Source organism: Bradysia coprophila, unplaced genomic scaffold (assembly GCF_014529535.1).
Source record: "Bradysia coprophila strain Holo2 unplaced genomic scaffold, BU_Bcop_v1 contig_297, whole genome shotgun sequence".
Classification (NCBI taxonomy): domain Eukaryota; kingdom Metazoa; phylum Arthropoda; class Insecta; order Diptera; family Sciaridae; genus Bradysia; species Bradysia coprophila.
In genome coordinates this window covers 2,001,458-2,018,996 of record NW_023503555.1, presented here as the reverse complement: position 1 = coordinate 2,018,996, position 17,539 = coordinate 2,001,458, and the positions used below count along the sequence as shown (strand labels likewise).

The 17,539-nt window shown below is 33.9% G+C and overlaps 2 protein-coding genes across 3 annotated transcripts in view; one reads left to right on the top strand and one right to left on the bottom strand.

The window, feature by feature from the left end:
• The window catches only part of LOC119078824 (E3 ubiquitin-protein ligase TRIM9), a 123,334-nt gene that overhangs the window by 60,934 nt on the left and 44,861 nt on the right, over positions 1 to 17,539 (bottom strand). The gene's annotated exons all lie outside the window — the stretch shown is intronic.
• LOC119078829 (integrin beta-PS-like) lies at positions 325 to 1,661 on the top strand. The gene is made up of 3 exons (XM_037186536.1): positions 325 to 799; positions 1,110 to 1,150; positions 1,229 to 1,661. The coding sequence occupies exons 1-3, from the start codon at positions 472 to 474 to the stop codon at positions 1,499 to 1,501; spliced, it is 642 nt and encodes a 213-aa protein (XP_037042431.1). The 5' UTR covers positions 325 to 471; the 3' UTR covers positions 1,502 to 1,661.

Sequence of the window (17,539 nt, the reverse complement as noted above, 5' to 3'; positions counted from 1 at the left end):
TTGTGAGATAATCTTGGAATTTGGCATTTCCTGGTAATGTTTCGCAACGTTTACCCGGTGAAGATTCGTTTTAACCGAGAAAATGTTAGAATTTTTACAATTTTGTATATAGTAGTGAGGTCCGACCCTAGATAAACTTTATGCATTTTTAGTATCTCTTCTCGCAAATTTCTATTTTAAAATGAACGGTAATTTTTAGATTAGAATTATAAAACTGATTATAAGGTCAACGTATCAAATTCTGTTGGCCAATTTGTTTGCATAATCGTTTATATGATTGCCGACAGACCTTTCTCTCATTTAATTCAGTTTGGAAAAATCAGTCATTAACAACATATTCTAAGAGTTTGACAAACAAAATTCTACGAGGAACCGTGATTCTAATTCTGTGAAATTGAATTTAATTCATTTTAAATAAAAGTTTTTTTTTTGTTATTTCCCTCTAAGTGCATTCAAGCTCTGAGTGACAAAATGCCAAAATCACTTCTATTCGCTGTGCTTTTATTAACTACATTTACTGTAAATTTTGCACAAAATGTAACTCAAAATCAATGCATTGACAAACGGATATGTAGTGATTGCATCGCGCAAAAAGATTGTGCTTGGTGCTTGGAACCAGACTTTGGAGATAAGCCGCGATGCTTCCCAAATTGGTCGACTTCGGACAGTTGCCCCGAAGAGTATATGTATTCTCCGGTCAATCAACAGACTATAATTGTGGCGAATTCAACGAATGATGTTAACGGATTCAGTGTACCTCAAATTTACCCACAACGAATTAATCTCAAACTTAGACCGAGTATGTTCTTAATAGTCATAATTCTAGATACTTTCAGTAGGGGAATTCGTGTCATTGTTTTATACTCAATATACGCAAGACTGTAAACTTTGGGGAGGTCATAAAGATCGCCGTTTCATTAGATATATCCAACCGTTACCTGAAAAATAATCAAATTTGCAGAGGACGTTGAGTAAAATGTCCTCTCTTATCATTTCTCTGATTCAAATATATTCGATATGCTAGATGTACGCGCGCACGTCGAGTATTAAAAAAATGAAAGGAATTCCCCGAATGTCCTTTTTATCTAAAAATTATTTTCCGATTTTAGATGAAGAGCATCGACTGAATGTCCGTTATACTCAAAATGATGTAAGTAATCTCTCGTCCTCTAATTTTTCGTTCGGATTCTGTTTAATCAAAATTGTTTATTTCTTTAAATGTAAACAGACACTTTCCACTTTGATTACAATGCAAGACACTGCTTCAAGTGCTGTCGGGGTTAAGTATTACTCGTCATGCCTTCGATATAGTCATCCAATCGAAAGTTCCACGTGCGATGGATTAACAGCTGGTGATGTAGTGAACTTTCAAGCAGCAGTCATTGTCACTGAATGTCCATCTGATCCAAAGGATTGGTTTCAAACATTCCAAATTTATCCGGTCGGAATCAATGAAAGTTTGACTGTTGATTTGGAAATGCGATGCGGTTGCCCATTGTGAAAATCCAACTCAACATTAGCCCCATTCACCAAAATGTAGCTGACACAGCATTAAAATATGCGGAATTTGTGAATGCTAAAGGATTCACTATGGACGCTAATGTGTTAGCATAATGTAGAGTAGAGTAATGTATCTTGTAAAACAGTAAATTTATGCATTGTCTACGGATGTGAGTTAGAAAAATAAAAATTAAGAAGCCCAAAGTCGCTGCGAAGCGCTTAAAACAAATGTAAAAGAAACGATCCAAACGAAGGCACGAACTTTTTATTTTCCCAAATATGGTGTTTGCAGCCCGAGCCGACGGCGAGGGATGCAGCAACTACATAGGGCATAATACAAAATTCCAAACAATTACGTAAGTTATTTTATTCATTAGGCCCCGAAATTAGATTCAACAACTCAGTTATAATCCTTATTCAGTCTAAGGATCGTAATCAGTAATATCACCCAAGAGAAACATTATATTAGTCTGGTAAAGTTTGGAAAAATAATGCCTGTTGCAACCAATCGAAATGTTTTTGTCAATGTGTTGTTTCTAACATGCCAATAGGTCGAAATGACACGTGAACTAATGAATTACAATCTTCGTCGATTAGAACAAAGCTTTTGAAAATCGATGCTGAATTACTACATTATCGACCATCAAATATTCAATGAAAAACACTTTTAGGAATAACTCCCAGAACATTAGATCGATTTTGTTGATCTGTGAACCAGACCTCATGAATTGGATTTTCAATGAAGGAAGGAAAAATTTCAACTTTTATGCTGATCTAGGTAATGTGCCCTGACATAGCAAAATGTATTCTGAATATCTAATGAAGTAAAAGATTTTGCATTTTTCTGTAGAAAGTATGAAAGAAAGTACTTGCTCTCATAAAGTCGCAGTTATTGCTTTCAAATATAGATTTCAAGTCCGATTCCCAATAACGTAATTCTTGGGAAAGAAACGTTACTTCATTACGTTAACGCAATTAAAACGGGTCAATTAAATTAAGGAGAAAAAGTTATTTTACACTCGGTTCCAAGGCTTCCCGACACCATTTCGAAAACATATTCAATCAGGACATGTTTTGGGAAGCTCGATTTTACCATTAGAAAATTCAACAAATTATCAAAAAAAAGTTGAAACTATAACTAATGAAGTAATAGATTTTGTACAAAACTTTTTGAATTGAACGAAGTAATAGCCTCGACTCGATAATTATGCCGGTACTATGCTCGTCATCTAAAAGTAGGTACAATATTTAAGACATAGCAAAAACATTATGAAATCCAGTCATGAACGCAATCGATTGACAAATTACAATGCTGGATATCCTCGATATTATGATTTGCTTCCTATATTCGAAACAATCTTACCAAACCCAATTTAACTGACTTCCCCAAATAATTACGTACACAGCAAGTACGTGTACATATATGGTGAGTTCTCCATAACATTATTATAATGTCAAATTATGGATATAATGTCGACACAATGTGGTATAAATTAGACGAAATGTTGTGATTTATAGATTAAATTAAAGCTCCTTATCTTATCATAGACAAATATTGTTTTGTTTGGTTTGCATAATAATCGAGTAGTATTTGAGTATTATAGTATATAAAGTCGACGAGCGGTAATCGAATGAAATTATTTAATTTTGAAAGCAATTTCAACAGCATCTCGAGTGGATTAAGTTTTTATTTAAAAAAATCAAAATATCACTTACAGTGAAAGTACACTTATCATTAAAAAAAACCACAATGTCGAGTGAGAGCACTCTACACAATCACTATACACACCAAAAAACAACAAACTCTTCATTATACAATTTTAATGAAGCACTGGCAATTGTCAACTGTACTTCATTCATTTAATTTCATATGATGCAATGTAGGCATTTTGTAGGCATTAATATACAATTTCGAACAAAAGAGACACAACGGTTTTGCCTGTTTATTCAAAAGTGCTCATCAAAAATGTATCTTTTTCAGAAGTGAATCCTCTGACAAACGGCTATCTCTATATTACATATGAAGCGCAATATATTGTTTCAATTTCTGCAATTATGTAGCGCAGAGGTAGTCGGATCTCGTAGTGAGTGAGGTATTCTTTTGAAAAACATTCGGATCGATTTTCCGGTGGACTCAGCTTTATGTGCGTAAACAGAAACAGAACCCTAGAGTCCAAAACGACTTCCAAAACATTTTTAGACACATGTGTGGAGAGGTGATCGCAAACTGAAAAAGTACGATTTTCCTACCATATTTACTTCCACAGGCGAAAATGGATATTGTATCATTGGATAGATGAGTTCATGTAGTTCCGGGAGAAATATGTTCTTATTGAAAAAATTAGAAAATTTGTCTACGTCGCGTCGGTGAACTTCTAGGAGACCTCTGCCACCGCCAAGAAACTGAAATCTAAAAAATGCGGTCTCATTACTACGTGCGGTCTCATTACTACGTGCGGTCTCAGCTTTTTAACAATACCAAACATGAGTCATTCATTATGAATGGGTAGTTAAACTCACACCCCTCCTCAACACAAAAGAAGTTTTTCCGAAATGCACCCAAAAACTCCAAAAACTAAGAACACACATCGATTCAGGGACCTCTTGGGAGCTCAGAACAGCATTCAGTAAAATCGGTCAAGTTCCTTTCCCATACAAAATTTTTCATTTCATTAAAAATTTCATATACCTCTTCGAAACCGTTTTGTCACAAAAGTTCAGTGAGTGAACATATTTTGATCGAAGTTAATTTGTATCTTATAGCCAGAGGTCAGATGTGCGTTCTTAGTTTTCGGGTGAATTTCGGAAATACTTCTTTTTTGATGGGGAGCGCGTGAATGTCACAAGTGTGAATATGACACTCTGTCACTTTACTCGAAGAATCTGGAGTGAAGGATAAATCTGATCCAAAAATTCCACTTTGAAGCTAGAACAGTGGCAAAAACAGTACCAAAACAAACCTAAAATAACAACTTGCTCTTGAAAATTACTCTGAAACGAAATGTATTCTTACAACCATCCTATACCGACCTTGTAATCAAGGCGACCATAGAAAACTGAAATTAAGAGTTACCATTTCTATTTTCGATCACCTCCACTGGCAACACATGAGTCGAAAGAAATTTTTGAAAATGATTTCGGATTCTAGACATTCTTGGGTTCAATTCACGTCTAGAATTAGTCCAATTTTGGTAGGCTCTATTTCCAAAAAATCCCTCATTACATTAAAATCGATGAAAGTCCAACAAAATTAAATATTTGAGTTGAGTAAAGTCTATGCCATTGTCGTTGTACCTAGTTTCCAAAGGTAAAATCCAATCACCACAAATTTCGCGTTTTAATACCAGAACTTCACTTCTTATCGGTAGTCTTTATACCGACATAGTTTTCCTAGAATATTAAACCAAACAATCATATAAAACGATACATTAAACATTTAAGCTTCACTGCAAAGTGGAACTATTTAACAAGTGCACTTTACTGGATACCGAAAGTGCAGTCATTGTGTATGAATTTATAAACTCCGTTCTGTGTTTTCTCCCCAGGTAAAATCCGACCGAGTATGTTTATTAATATTCCCTGTGCCTTTTTTTTGCTCTTTTACACTTTTTAAAAGAAAACTTCGAGTTTATGTATTGGTTCGTACATGCAAACTGCAATTGGTGTACACTTCGTTTACTTAAAATGTATGTTGGACTATAATAGTATAGTTGTAAGTAAATGTTGTATACCGATGTAGTGTACAGGAACAACCAGTGTGCATGGATGTATATGTATGCTAAATGGAAAAGTTTTCCACTCAACGTTAAGTTGTTTTAAAAAATTAAATTTAGATTGAAAGGAAAATTAAATTATGTTTTGTTTATAAAGCGTAATTGCTTTACGGTTCGAACATCTCTTATGTTTTCCAAGAAAAACATTTGCAACAACGAAAAGTGCAAAGTTTATTCAATTGTTGTTTTTAAATTAGTCCATTCGTTTTAAGCGTATTACGTATTATACACCAGTTGAACGGGGGGGGGGGCAGGTTTAGCTATAAAGACTAAGTATTTTCCATTGGATTTTATAATCGGTAATGTGCAGAACTTTTCACATTTATGAAGGTGTATCATGAGACAGCATCATCTTTTAACTACCCATCTAACCTACACACCTACACATTAAAACGATAATTTAGATAAGGAGAATTAACGTGAAACTGGGAAAACAACAGGGACTATTTTTGGGAAAAGATTTTTCTATATTTTCAACCAAAAAAAATTGTAAGGAAATTTACAGGAGAGGGCATTCAAATTACAGTCGAAATTTGCTTCAACTGACTGTTAGCTGATTCACTCATACAAACAAAACTATGAGTGTGTCTAAGGTTCTACCACGGGCATGCGTGCAATGTTAAATCCGTATACACTACACACTTTTGTTTATATAATTAAAAATCAGCTGAAGCAAATTTCGGCTGACATTTCATAGACTTTTTCTGTAGAAAAATACGGAAAAATGTCAGACAATTTGCGAAAATGGGGGAGTTTTTTTTTCTTCAAAAATAGTCTCTGGAAATTGTCTTGTGAAAATTGTAAATCGAAAAAAAAATCATAAAAATTAATTTTGTTTGTTTAACGCGTTAGATGACCTGCCATGATTTCCCTCCACCATGAGCAAAAAACACACACAAACTCTCCTTCATTCCAGATTTAATAAAACATCACACCTTATTTTCCTACAACACGTACTCGCAACCGCCTGCGATATACTGTATACTTTCTACTCGGTTTTATGAAGAAAAAAAAGTGAGATTAGAATAAATTCCTGAAGCTAAATCCGTTCATGTTTGTTATCGTTTTGACTGTAAGCAAAAGGAATAAACGCTAACATGATAAATGGAGAACGATTTTTATTTTCTGCTATATTACGAAAGCAGGCAAGTCAATAAGACACGATTTTATATGTTACAAACAAAACAAACAGAAAAAAAACATCGCTAAGGAATATCATCGAATGAAAACGAAAATGTCGTATTTTCCACCGACATCCCATTTATTTTCCTGTTTTTCTCATGCTAAAAAAATGTAAAGCTCGTATTGTATTTCGTCTAGATATATACAAACGCTCACATAAGATGCTAATAAAATGCTAATTTTTCTTAAAAAGAAAATAAAAAATATTTTTCGTAAAATTTATGTTGTTGAATCCAGCTATTGAATACAAATTTTACCTTTTTTCATATAGTTCGGTTCGTTGTTTTATTATAGATATTGGGTTCGCTCGCGCAAAACTTTAAAGCTCTTTGTGTAAGGGGTAGCATTTACCGATGTTGGGCTAGGCAGTAAAGCCAGCTACTTTGATTTTGTTTCTTCATGGGATTGTTGTTAAGTTTCCATAACAATAAACCTTTTTCGTAAAAAAAAGGAAATGGAAAAAAATTGTCAACAGGAAAACGGTAAGAGGTAGGAGCTAACAACTTGTGATTTCCTATTTTTCTTTCGTGTTTTCCATGATTTTACAATTATTTTTCATCTAATAATTTCTGTGTGGGCTTATAGATTTAAGAGGCATCGATGCTTTACTGAAAAGCATACCTTTGGGAGTTTTTTAAATGATGGATTTTAGTTAACTTTTGTTGATATCGTTCCACCAGAATTCTTTTTCAAAAATGTACGACCGCAATAACGACCACGAATGTGGTAGCTTTCAACAGAAAATAGATTTGGTTGTAGCAGTTTCACCAGCTCTGAGAAAACTGAGCAGTTGATGCTGTTCAAGAGCCAGCCAAACGACTACAAACAAAATGATTTTTTATTTAAAGCTACCACATTCGGGGTCGTTATTGCAGACGTACATTTTTCGAAACGGATTTTTATTATGGATAACTTTTAAAAGTAAATAGAAATCTGTTATCGGCAACTACTGCAACAATAAGTGATGAATTCTGAATATTTCTGTGATGTATAGAAAAATCTAGGTTTAAACAATCGAAGTAGTAGATTCTATATCCACCTACACAAAAAACTTCCAACAATGGAAGTAACAGACTTAATAATTGTGTTTCGATATGACTACTCACGGTGTGGTTGAATGGAGTTTTATTAAACATGTCGTCGCAAATTTGATATTTTTGGATATTCTTAGTCTGCTTGTGACCCTGAACAACGTTCCACAAAAATTTTCGATTTTCATCCGTGCAGTCCGGAGCACCCGGACCAAGGCTCCCTAGAGAGCTCTGTGGGTGCGATAGAACTGATTGGGGTTGCAATCGATAGGGAATGCAATTTTAATAGTCATAGTACAAAAAATTTGTCGCATGGATTCAAGGTGGACAGGTGGCGACTCATTGAAGTTGAAAAATGACGATCTTTGAAAGGTTCTACAGGCGTGGATACTTGAGTCACAGAGGTGGTAATTAGTTGTACAAGTAGAGGGACATTAGCTCTACACATATCCAAAAAATTACTTTTTCAAATTTTCTATATTGCAACTTTATAATGGTTCAAAATTTTTCTCTCATTTTTGGCCATAGTTGTGAAACTCAGCAACACCTAACTGACACTCATGATAATTTTTCGCAGCCAAACTGCTTAATTTTGTGTTGCTGCTAGTCTCAGCTTTCCAACAACACCCCAATTGCAATATCTCAACAGTGCCGGTCTATTGATTGCCTAATGAGGTAAGTTCATCTACGACGAAATTTTAAGCATGACTTCAGAAAACTCTAGGGAGCCTTGGTCCGGGGGCTCCGGACTGCACGGATGAAAATCAAAAATTTTTGTGGAACGTTGTTCAGGGTCACAAGCAGACTAAGAATATCCAAAAATATCAAATTTGCGACGACATGTTTAATTAAACTCCATTCGACCACACCGTATACTGTGAAACGTTTCTAAAAGAATTAATTATTCGCAATACTATCGCTACCTCATGTCTCAGTAATCACCTGATCCACAAATCCCAATGACTTTGCTATAGAGTGTTAAGGGATTAGGTGAAAGTGAAACACACCACAAAGCGCTGGACATAGTACAGCGGAGGAATGCACACTAAATGCTTTCTTCCAAAACCAAACGCACATTAGCAAAGTGAGGCTCTGGGATAAATCCGAAGAGGATAAAGCGGACATCCATGTTATATGTGACCAAAATACTCCCAATTGAGACGCAGATGCCACCGTCTGAAGTATTGGGATTAATAAGTGAAACTCAGATTTTCAGGCAGCTGTATTGTGCTACTAGCTAGACCAGCTCTGAACGGTGTTAATCAAAAGTTAAAATGTAAATTTGAGTAAACTGGCATCTATTCTTAGAGTTGGTCAAACGGCCACAAACAGATCCATTTTTATTGGAACTCTAACACAACTTTGGTCGTTATTGTTGTCTTACATTTTTTGAAAAGGATTCTGGTAGCAAGATATCAATGACAATACAACAAAAAATCGCACAAAATTTGGCTAAAATGTAGGTTTTTCAGCGAGGAATCGTTAGCTCTTCATTTCAGCAACGCCTTGGGCCCCTTTGAAGGGATCTAATAGAACAAAGATGACAAAAAATGTTTTACAAAATTTCATCCTTCTCGTCTAATGAGATTTGGCTTCGTTTTCAAAACGATACTAATAGCAGCACATCTCCACTGGCACCAAGAAAATTACGAAAATTACTTCACTTCATCTGTAATTAATATCTTTTTTATTATAATGGGACGTTCTAGCGTTCTATATATACACACCCTCCGTTATGCACATCCATATTACCCATAAAACTTCTGTTAATTGCAAAAATGATCGAAAAAATAGTCTTCCTGCACTTGCCTGTCGACTTCATCAATGTCTGATGCTATAATTCGTCGACCGTCGAGGTCAAAGGATGTCTAATATACCGATTGGTTCATTAAAATTTGATGTTCCATTCGTAATGTTCGGAGCCGAATAACTTTATGATAATGCAATTTTTCGCCGGAATAATATTCTTTCTGAGTCGTAAAATGTCTTGATTTATTTATTGTATGAATCCCATCCGTAAAAGCCTACCAATTACTATTCCGTTGTATAATAAAATCATAATAGTTCTCATTAAAATGGAAACTTCTTTCGTATGTAGGAGCAACCATGGCACACAAAAATAAAACATCTTTTATTCATGCAAAATCAAAAAAATAAAAATTTGTTGTATAATAGACCGTCTATGCACAAAGCATAGACAAAAGAGCAATATCAGCAAATCCAGATACTACTAACAACCTCCTGAATCCCCATAGATATTATTATTTTCAATTTTGTTATTCAGAGTAATTCTACTCGTTTCCATTATGTTAGCAACCATACATACCACTAGCACACATTTCGGATAGATATAAACGTATACGAAAAGAGATTTGTCTTGCTTCAGCGATTTGTACAAATAGGGTCGTCATCATATTGTATTGTGCACGCCACAACACACCATTTATTTGTGAATATCCAACCGAACATATTTTGTGTGGAATATCGGAGGAGAGAATGAGTGCTGTGTGTATAGAGATCGTCATCATCGTTTTTTTTTCCTTCCTATTGTGGCATTTTCATATTATAAAACTCAACTGGGTGATGTGATGTTATTATTACCCTGGAACATATGTCTCGAAAAACAGTGACTAAACAATGAAAATGATTGCAAAGTTTAACAAAGATTTGGCGCCGCACATTTTCCTTTTATCTCACTGGCTGTGTGTGTCGTTTATTTATTTTCTTTTTCTCATATTTTCTTTTTTTATTATTATAATAGACATTTGTAACCAGTACAAAGTGTTGAGCAGCACATTGGCCAATCTGTTGGTCTTATTTATAGATGGTGGATAAAGAAGTAACCAACAACAACAAAAAATTAATAGAAGGAAACAGACACCATAGCCATGAATACTAGACCTACTCACGTTAAAAAAAGTATTTTTCCTAACGCATGTTAAGAGGTATAAGTTAGGAACAATGTTTTGTACGCAACTAGATAATCAGAATCTGTTTCTGCAAGATACTATTTTCGGACAAATCGTAAGCTTGTCCTAACGAAGTGAAAAAATGACAATTTTTCACCACTGGTTACAAAAAATACTATTCAGAACTTCCATAATTGGTAAAAAAAAAATGATTCTGAGTGACGCAACGCTATCCAAAATGTTTGTGTTACCTTGTGTTTCTATGCGTTACAATACGCTTCTATGCGTTACAATACGTTTCTATGCGTTACAATACGTTTCTATGCGTTACAATACGTTTCTATGCGTTACCATACGTTTCTATACGTTCCTATACGTTACCATACGTTTCTATACGTTACAATGCGTTTTCTGTAAACTTGATTGCGTTGCGCGACTCAGAAATACTTTTTCTTGTGAACTATGATGTTCTAAAGTAGTATTTTTCTCGTTGATACGGAGAAATGAAATCGATATTCCTGTTGATGTTCTGAAACGGACTTTTTTTAACGTGAGTAGGGCTAATGTATACGTTTTCTGTAAGAAAATTCTTGGCGGCAATATCCGAAAGATAACAAAATATTTTCAATTTTCTTTAACTACCAACAAATCATATCGTGTCACAGACATTTCACATTTTTATCTCTCCGAAAAGTTTTTACTTCACAAAGAACATTGCAAATAAATAGGAATACAAAAACTCGTCTCGTGCAAACAAACAAAAAAAAATAGAATCACAACAAAACACAGCAAAGCATAAATCTTGCTACTGTAGAGCAGAACAATTTGCTCGATCCTATCGAATAAAATACCTGTTTTTTTTACCGCGAATAATTCGGTATCGCTTCGACGCCTTTGCGGAATTTTCTGGTAAGATTGACTAAACAATTTTCGTTTTCACTTTTATTTCCACTCCGTTCTCTTCCGCCACAAAAACCTTGTGTTTTTATCCCTTTAAAAATATTTATATTCACAATTCATGAAAATTTATTGTGAAAAGTAAATTCGATGTCATATACCAAAATATTCATTGAACGGATTCGAATGAATGTACAATTTTTTTTTCCTCCAAATGTACCTATATATGTCGCCTCAATCCTCCCTTATAACATGTTTATGTAATGTGGGATATAAATGAAAGTAAGTAAAAGTACATGTACCGTGTGTATGATGATGGAACATACATGGTATAAACTTCACAAAAATATAACCAGGGAAATCTAATACAAAATATTATTCGAAAATGGTTTACCACACATCGGGGGGGCTTTTTTTCCAGATATGTCGTATTGACTCCATGTTGAAATAAATTTGATTTAAAACGGATTAAGCCATTGTATAGTCGAAAATCCTTATAAATGTGAAATTTTTGATTCAATATAAATGGTTCATCCTCAGATCAGACACATTATGTTGAGGAAGGTACAGCAGCGACGAAATCGTGGTTGGTGATCCATATGCATGGAAAGTGAATGAGAAATTATCGGAAAATATTTTTTTACAAGTTTTTTTTTGAGGGATTCATAAGGTTGAATTGATTTATTTATACCGGTAAATGCATTTTAATAGTCGATTGAACGTAAGCATTTCATTTTTGTGTTTGGGTTTCTTTTTAGCCGGTACATAAAATGGGAGCTATTTTCGAAACTAAGATAAGAACGGATTTATTGATTCGATAGGACAATTTGAAGCAACCCGTTGGATTATATTTGAATCGGCTAGTCTAGCCATCTGTCATCGACATAAATAAACGGATGAGCTGAAGCTAGTGTTGTACATAGGAAAATTAACGATAAAATTAATGAGGTACTAGATTTTGTAAAAAAAATTAAGATTGTTAAAATATTAGACTCGATAAACTCGTCGAAGCGTAGAATCGCGAGTTTTTGGTCGTGCAAATATAAAAAATTCCAATGGAAAATGCATCCGATTACGGTCTGCTGTTTTTTAGAAGAGTCCCTCCGAAACAAACAACATTAAATTGCGTCTCTAAGGCAGGATTTCAAGACTAATAAGAAAATTTACTTTCCATGTGCTGAAGACTTACGACTGATGTCTGAGACTATTCTTATTCATTAATTAATATTGAAAACGTAGCATTAGACGTGGCCTTTATTATCTGAATTAGTTCATCACTTGCCACGTGTCAGGACTTTCAACATAAATGCAAAGGGTAACCTTGTCCACCACAAACTGACCCTCATTTATAGCTCCATAATTATTTTCTCGTTAATGCATTACTTTAATTTCGAAATAGTCATTAAATCGTAGTTGCCCAACTGACATTACAATGATTGAATCTGTGCAAGGAACTTATACGAACGCGGTTATATTGCGAAACGAACATTCGACAATATCGACCAGTGAATCTATTCAAACGATCCTGTCTCGTCATACTTATGTTGTAAGAACCTCACTTAGCGATCGCTCTTTAACATACAGTGGCGTAATGGCTCGATTACCGATGCTGTATGAGTTTCTAAAATTCAATTCTTGTCCACATTCAATGCTAAAAATTAACGAAACAAACCAGCTGAATGCTTTAGTTTGAGGTCCTGTTTTCAATTTAAAAATTGCGCTTCAATTGTTACGTTTATTTATTGTTAATTTCGCGTACGTGTGTTTAGACTTTGGATTGAAATTTTGTTTATCTTTTGGTCATTTTGCTCAAATTTGCAGTGTAAGTATTAAATGGTTAAAATGCCATACACTCGTTATAGACTGTTACCGACCACAGTTCAAAACAAATGACTGGGCTTCGAAAGAATATAACGACCAATAATATCCCAGTCATTTGTTCGATTGAGTAATGAGTGTATGCTTGTAACAATTTTCTATTAAAGACGTTGATATGTTGGTAATGGTCATGATATTGACATTGACCATAAATCCGAAAACTAAGTGAAATAAAACATTATTTTGCTCAGAACCATGCTGCTGGTAAATAAATTCACGGAAAAAATTACGTTCAGTATGGTGTGTGCTGGTACGACCGAACAACAGCATAATAAAGCAAAAGCTCCATCAAGATTAAAATAATTAGTCTTAATATGCATACGTGGAACAATAGCCGCTAACGACTTTTTGATACACACCCGATACACACACAGTGCTACAATTGAAAAACACTTAATGTGGTAAATTGAAATAGTCATTGTACATAATTTAACAAGTGTTTCCGACCAAGCGGTTAGTTTTTATGACAAAAATGGTTTCCATCAACTATTTTTTTGTTTCGCTTCGTATTTTGAATTCTGGATTTCATTTCGCCTGACCATTCGAAAGCTTAAATAGATTAAAATCCATTTATGCAAAATACAGAAAAAAAATCGAAAAAAAACTACACACACAGAGCGACGAGTCTCAGTATAAATGTACTACAATTTTTTTTTATTTATAATGTTTCACTGTAATATTGTACAATTTTTATCTCTGGTTATTCGAAAATTGCGTGCTGGAATTAATTTCATGGAAAGCTATGTTCTCCCAATCACTCACATTATATATATACAAACGTGTATTTGCCGTATAGGCGAATTTCATTTCATATATACCGTCGATTGGTATAAAACTGAAATGAAAAAGCTATTTTCAAGTTTGTGTGTTGGTTTGCCATTTAATATAGAACTTTGATAATGTTATATTTACATGTGGTATGGTTATCTCTTGCATACATAATTGTTTTTTTACAGCACACAACATTTATATATATAAAAGAGAAAGAGAGCAAGAGTCAGTGTATCCATCCATTGTTTGTTGTACGTATATATATATATATATATATATATATATATATATATATATATATAGTTATGATAACCGAACCAAAGCAAGAAGAAAACAAAGAACCAAATGCAACGCATCCATTTGGCGAACCCACGCATAAAATATTCTCATGATTGAGAATATCAAAAATAAAGCAGATAAGATTAAAGTAAATAAAGATCAAATTCACCATAATGCAATTTGGCATTTAATTAAAAGAATACCAAAATGCAATTCAGCATTAAAACTATTTTCAAAGATAAATACTTAAATCATAACATCTGATAAAACTCTGATCATAAGTTGTTTTGATCAGACTATAAGTAAGACTTTAACATTTAAGACACCAGTGTAAAATTAACATTTGAACTGTTAACTTCGTTTGAAACAATAAAGAATTAAAACGCATTTCTTTATTTAATTGGATAGTGAAAACCAAGAAGGGTCATAATCGTAATTCCCCTTGATTCATATTGTCATACTTAATATTGAATACTTACATTCGCAAGAGATACTGAAGAGATCTTTAATTAAATTAAACGGACATTCTTTAATCTCAAATAAAGTGAAATTTATTAATTCCGCTTTATCAAAACTGGCGCAGCAGGAAGGATTTACCAAGTGAAAATTAAATTAATTTTACCATAAAGTAAATCCAGTATTACGGACTTACCACTCGTAACAAATTGCAAAAGTGACTCACTGCACCTGGCAGAAAACCGTGAATCCCGATTCACAAATTAAGTGAAGAAACATCACCTAAGTTGAATAAAACTCCAGAGAATTATTCAAACGCCGATTGTTCTTCATAACTTCAGTACGACACAATTTGGGGCTTAGCACTAGCAGAATACCATTTGGGCCGTTTGAAGACCAGTTAAACTTAAGAAAAATCAACCTGGAAACAGCAATCATGCCGACTCAAGGAAGCATCATCCAACCAGGAATCCTGGGTAACTATAATGTTATTACTCACCCATTCGCTGTAAAAGCAATTAAAGAAATAGAAAGTTTTAATGGTGATACAAAAGATTTAAGCACGTTCATTCAAGAAATCGAAGATATTTTACCTTTTATTTTGAAATATGACGATGATAGTCAAAAAATCATCATGAATAAAATTAAGTCAAAATTAATTAAGAAAGCTCGCGAAGTGATTAAGATTTATATTGGTGAAACTGATACGTGGAATCAAATCAAAGAAATTTTATACAAACATTTTGGTGGTTTAGATTCAGAATCTAGACTTTACACAAAAATGATCGAGTTGAAATTTAAAGGCAACGCATACAATTTTTATAACGAAGTTAGAGCAATTCTTAGCTCTTTAATTCAAAAATGTGAACAAACAAATTCATTGAATTTACTGAAAGTGTATCGTGAAAAAGCATTAGAAACATTCGCTATGGGTTTACCTAATGATATGCGAACTGTTATTTCAAATAACACTGTTCAGACATTGGACCAAGCGTTAGAAATTTTGACGAAATACCGCTATGTGGAAGACAAACATACATTCAATCCCATGAATGAATACCGTTCTAATCCTGAAAGAACTGTTAATCCAAGATCAAATTATCCACAAAACCAAACGTCTCCACCCAAACAAGTTCAACAAAATTTTAGTCCTAAACCATTTGTTCAAAGACAAAACTTTCAACCACGTCCACCCTTTCAAAACAATAATTTTCAACGAAATAGCAACTTTCAATCAAGACCTTTTAATCCCAATCCTCCAAATAACAATTATCCTCCTAAACCTTTGGAATTTTCTAAACAAAACAAACCAGAACCTATGGATATAGATCCACGTTCTTCACAAGTACGAAGACTTTACCATAACGAACACACTAATGATGAACATGATGATTACGACAATTATGAAAATGATTATTATGAAGACCAAAATCAAGAATGTGTTGAAACCCAAACCGAACAAATTGAGAGCTCACTTCCCGAAGAAATCCAAAATTTTCATTTGGAAGCCTCGGAAAAACAAACAAATTACCATATGTAAAAATCAAATCCCGCATAGGATACATGCGATTTCTTATAGATACAGGTGCAACAGCTTCTGTAATTAACCCTGGCATTTGCCAAACTAAATTTTTACAACAATTAGACAAACCTCTCCATATTAAAACAATGACTGGAAATCGTGAAATCAATCATAAAGCCATTATCCCAAAAGAATTGTTTAATTTCCCCATATCTCAAAAAGAAGTTACCTTCTACGTCACACCATTTCATGAAAAATTAGATGGCTTAATCGCAAATGATATTTTGATATCCAATGATGCAGACATCTGCTTCTCGGAAAAATGCATCCGTATCAATGGACAAATTGCCCCATTATATTTCCACCCTGATGAAGAACCATCAGAAGAAATCAATTCATGTATAATTGAACCGCAACCTGAACTATACAGTTCTACTAATTTCGAAGAAGATCTACGTTTTGATCACCTCAAACCATTTGAAATCCAAGAAATCAAAACATTAACTCAAAATTTTAAAGACATATTTTATAAAGACGGCGACGACCTTACATTTACAAATGACGTAAAACATTCTCTTCAAACAAACAATTCTCAACCTATCTATACTAAAATTTATCGATACCCCTATGCATTGAAAGAAGAAGTCGATAGGCAAATAAAAGAAATGTTGGAAAACGGACAAATTAAAACCATTCTAAATCTTCCTCTACCCAAAACTCTAAAGGATATTCGTTCATTTTTAGGAATGACCGGCTATTATCACAAATTTATCAAAGACTATGCAAAAATAGCTAAACCGTTGACTAACCTTACGCGAAAAACGGAGAAGATAGTTCATAATGAAAAAAGTATGAAATCCTTCGAAACTTTAAAACTTTTATTAACTTCTGACCCTATACTCGTCTACCCCGATTTTAATGAAATATTTACATTAACTACAGACGCAAGCTTATTCGCTCTTGGAGCAGTCCTATCCCAAAAAGGCAAACCCATTGCTTATGCAAGTAAAGCCTTGGATAAAGCCCAACAAAATTACGATACTACTGAAAGAGAACTCTTATCAATAATATGGGCTTGTAAACAATTCAGACATTATCTCTATGGAGTCAAATTTAAATTACAAACTGATCATAAAGCATTAATTTGGCTATCTAATTTGAAAGAACCAAATGCTAAACTCCAACGATGGAAAATTCGTTTGAACGAATACAATTTTGATATCTCACACATAAAAGGAAAAGACAACGTTATAGCTGACGCTCTATCTCGACTTCCTACTGAAGAAATAAATGCTCTAGAAAGAAAAAACGCGACAGACGTACAGTGTCCCCATTGCTTAC

Coding starts and splice junctions, on each gene's coding strand:
- LOC119078829 (XM_037186536.1), top strand. CDS start 472: ATGCCAAAATCACTTCTATTCGCTGTGCTTTTATTAACTACATTTACT. Junction 800..1,109: donor TAATCTCAAACTTAGACCGA/GTATGTTCTTAA, acceptor TTCCGATTTTAG/ATGAAGAGCATCGACTGAAT. Junction 1,151..1,228: donor TCCGTTATACTCAAAATGAT/GTAAGTAATCTC, acceptor AAATGTAAACAG/ACACTTTCCACTTTGATTAC.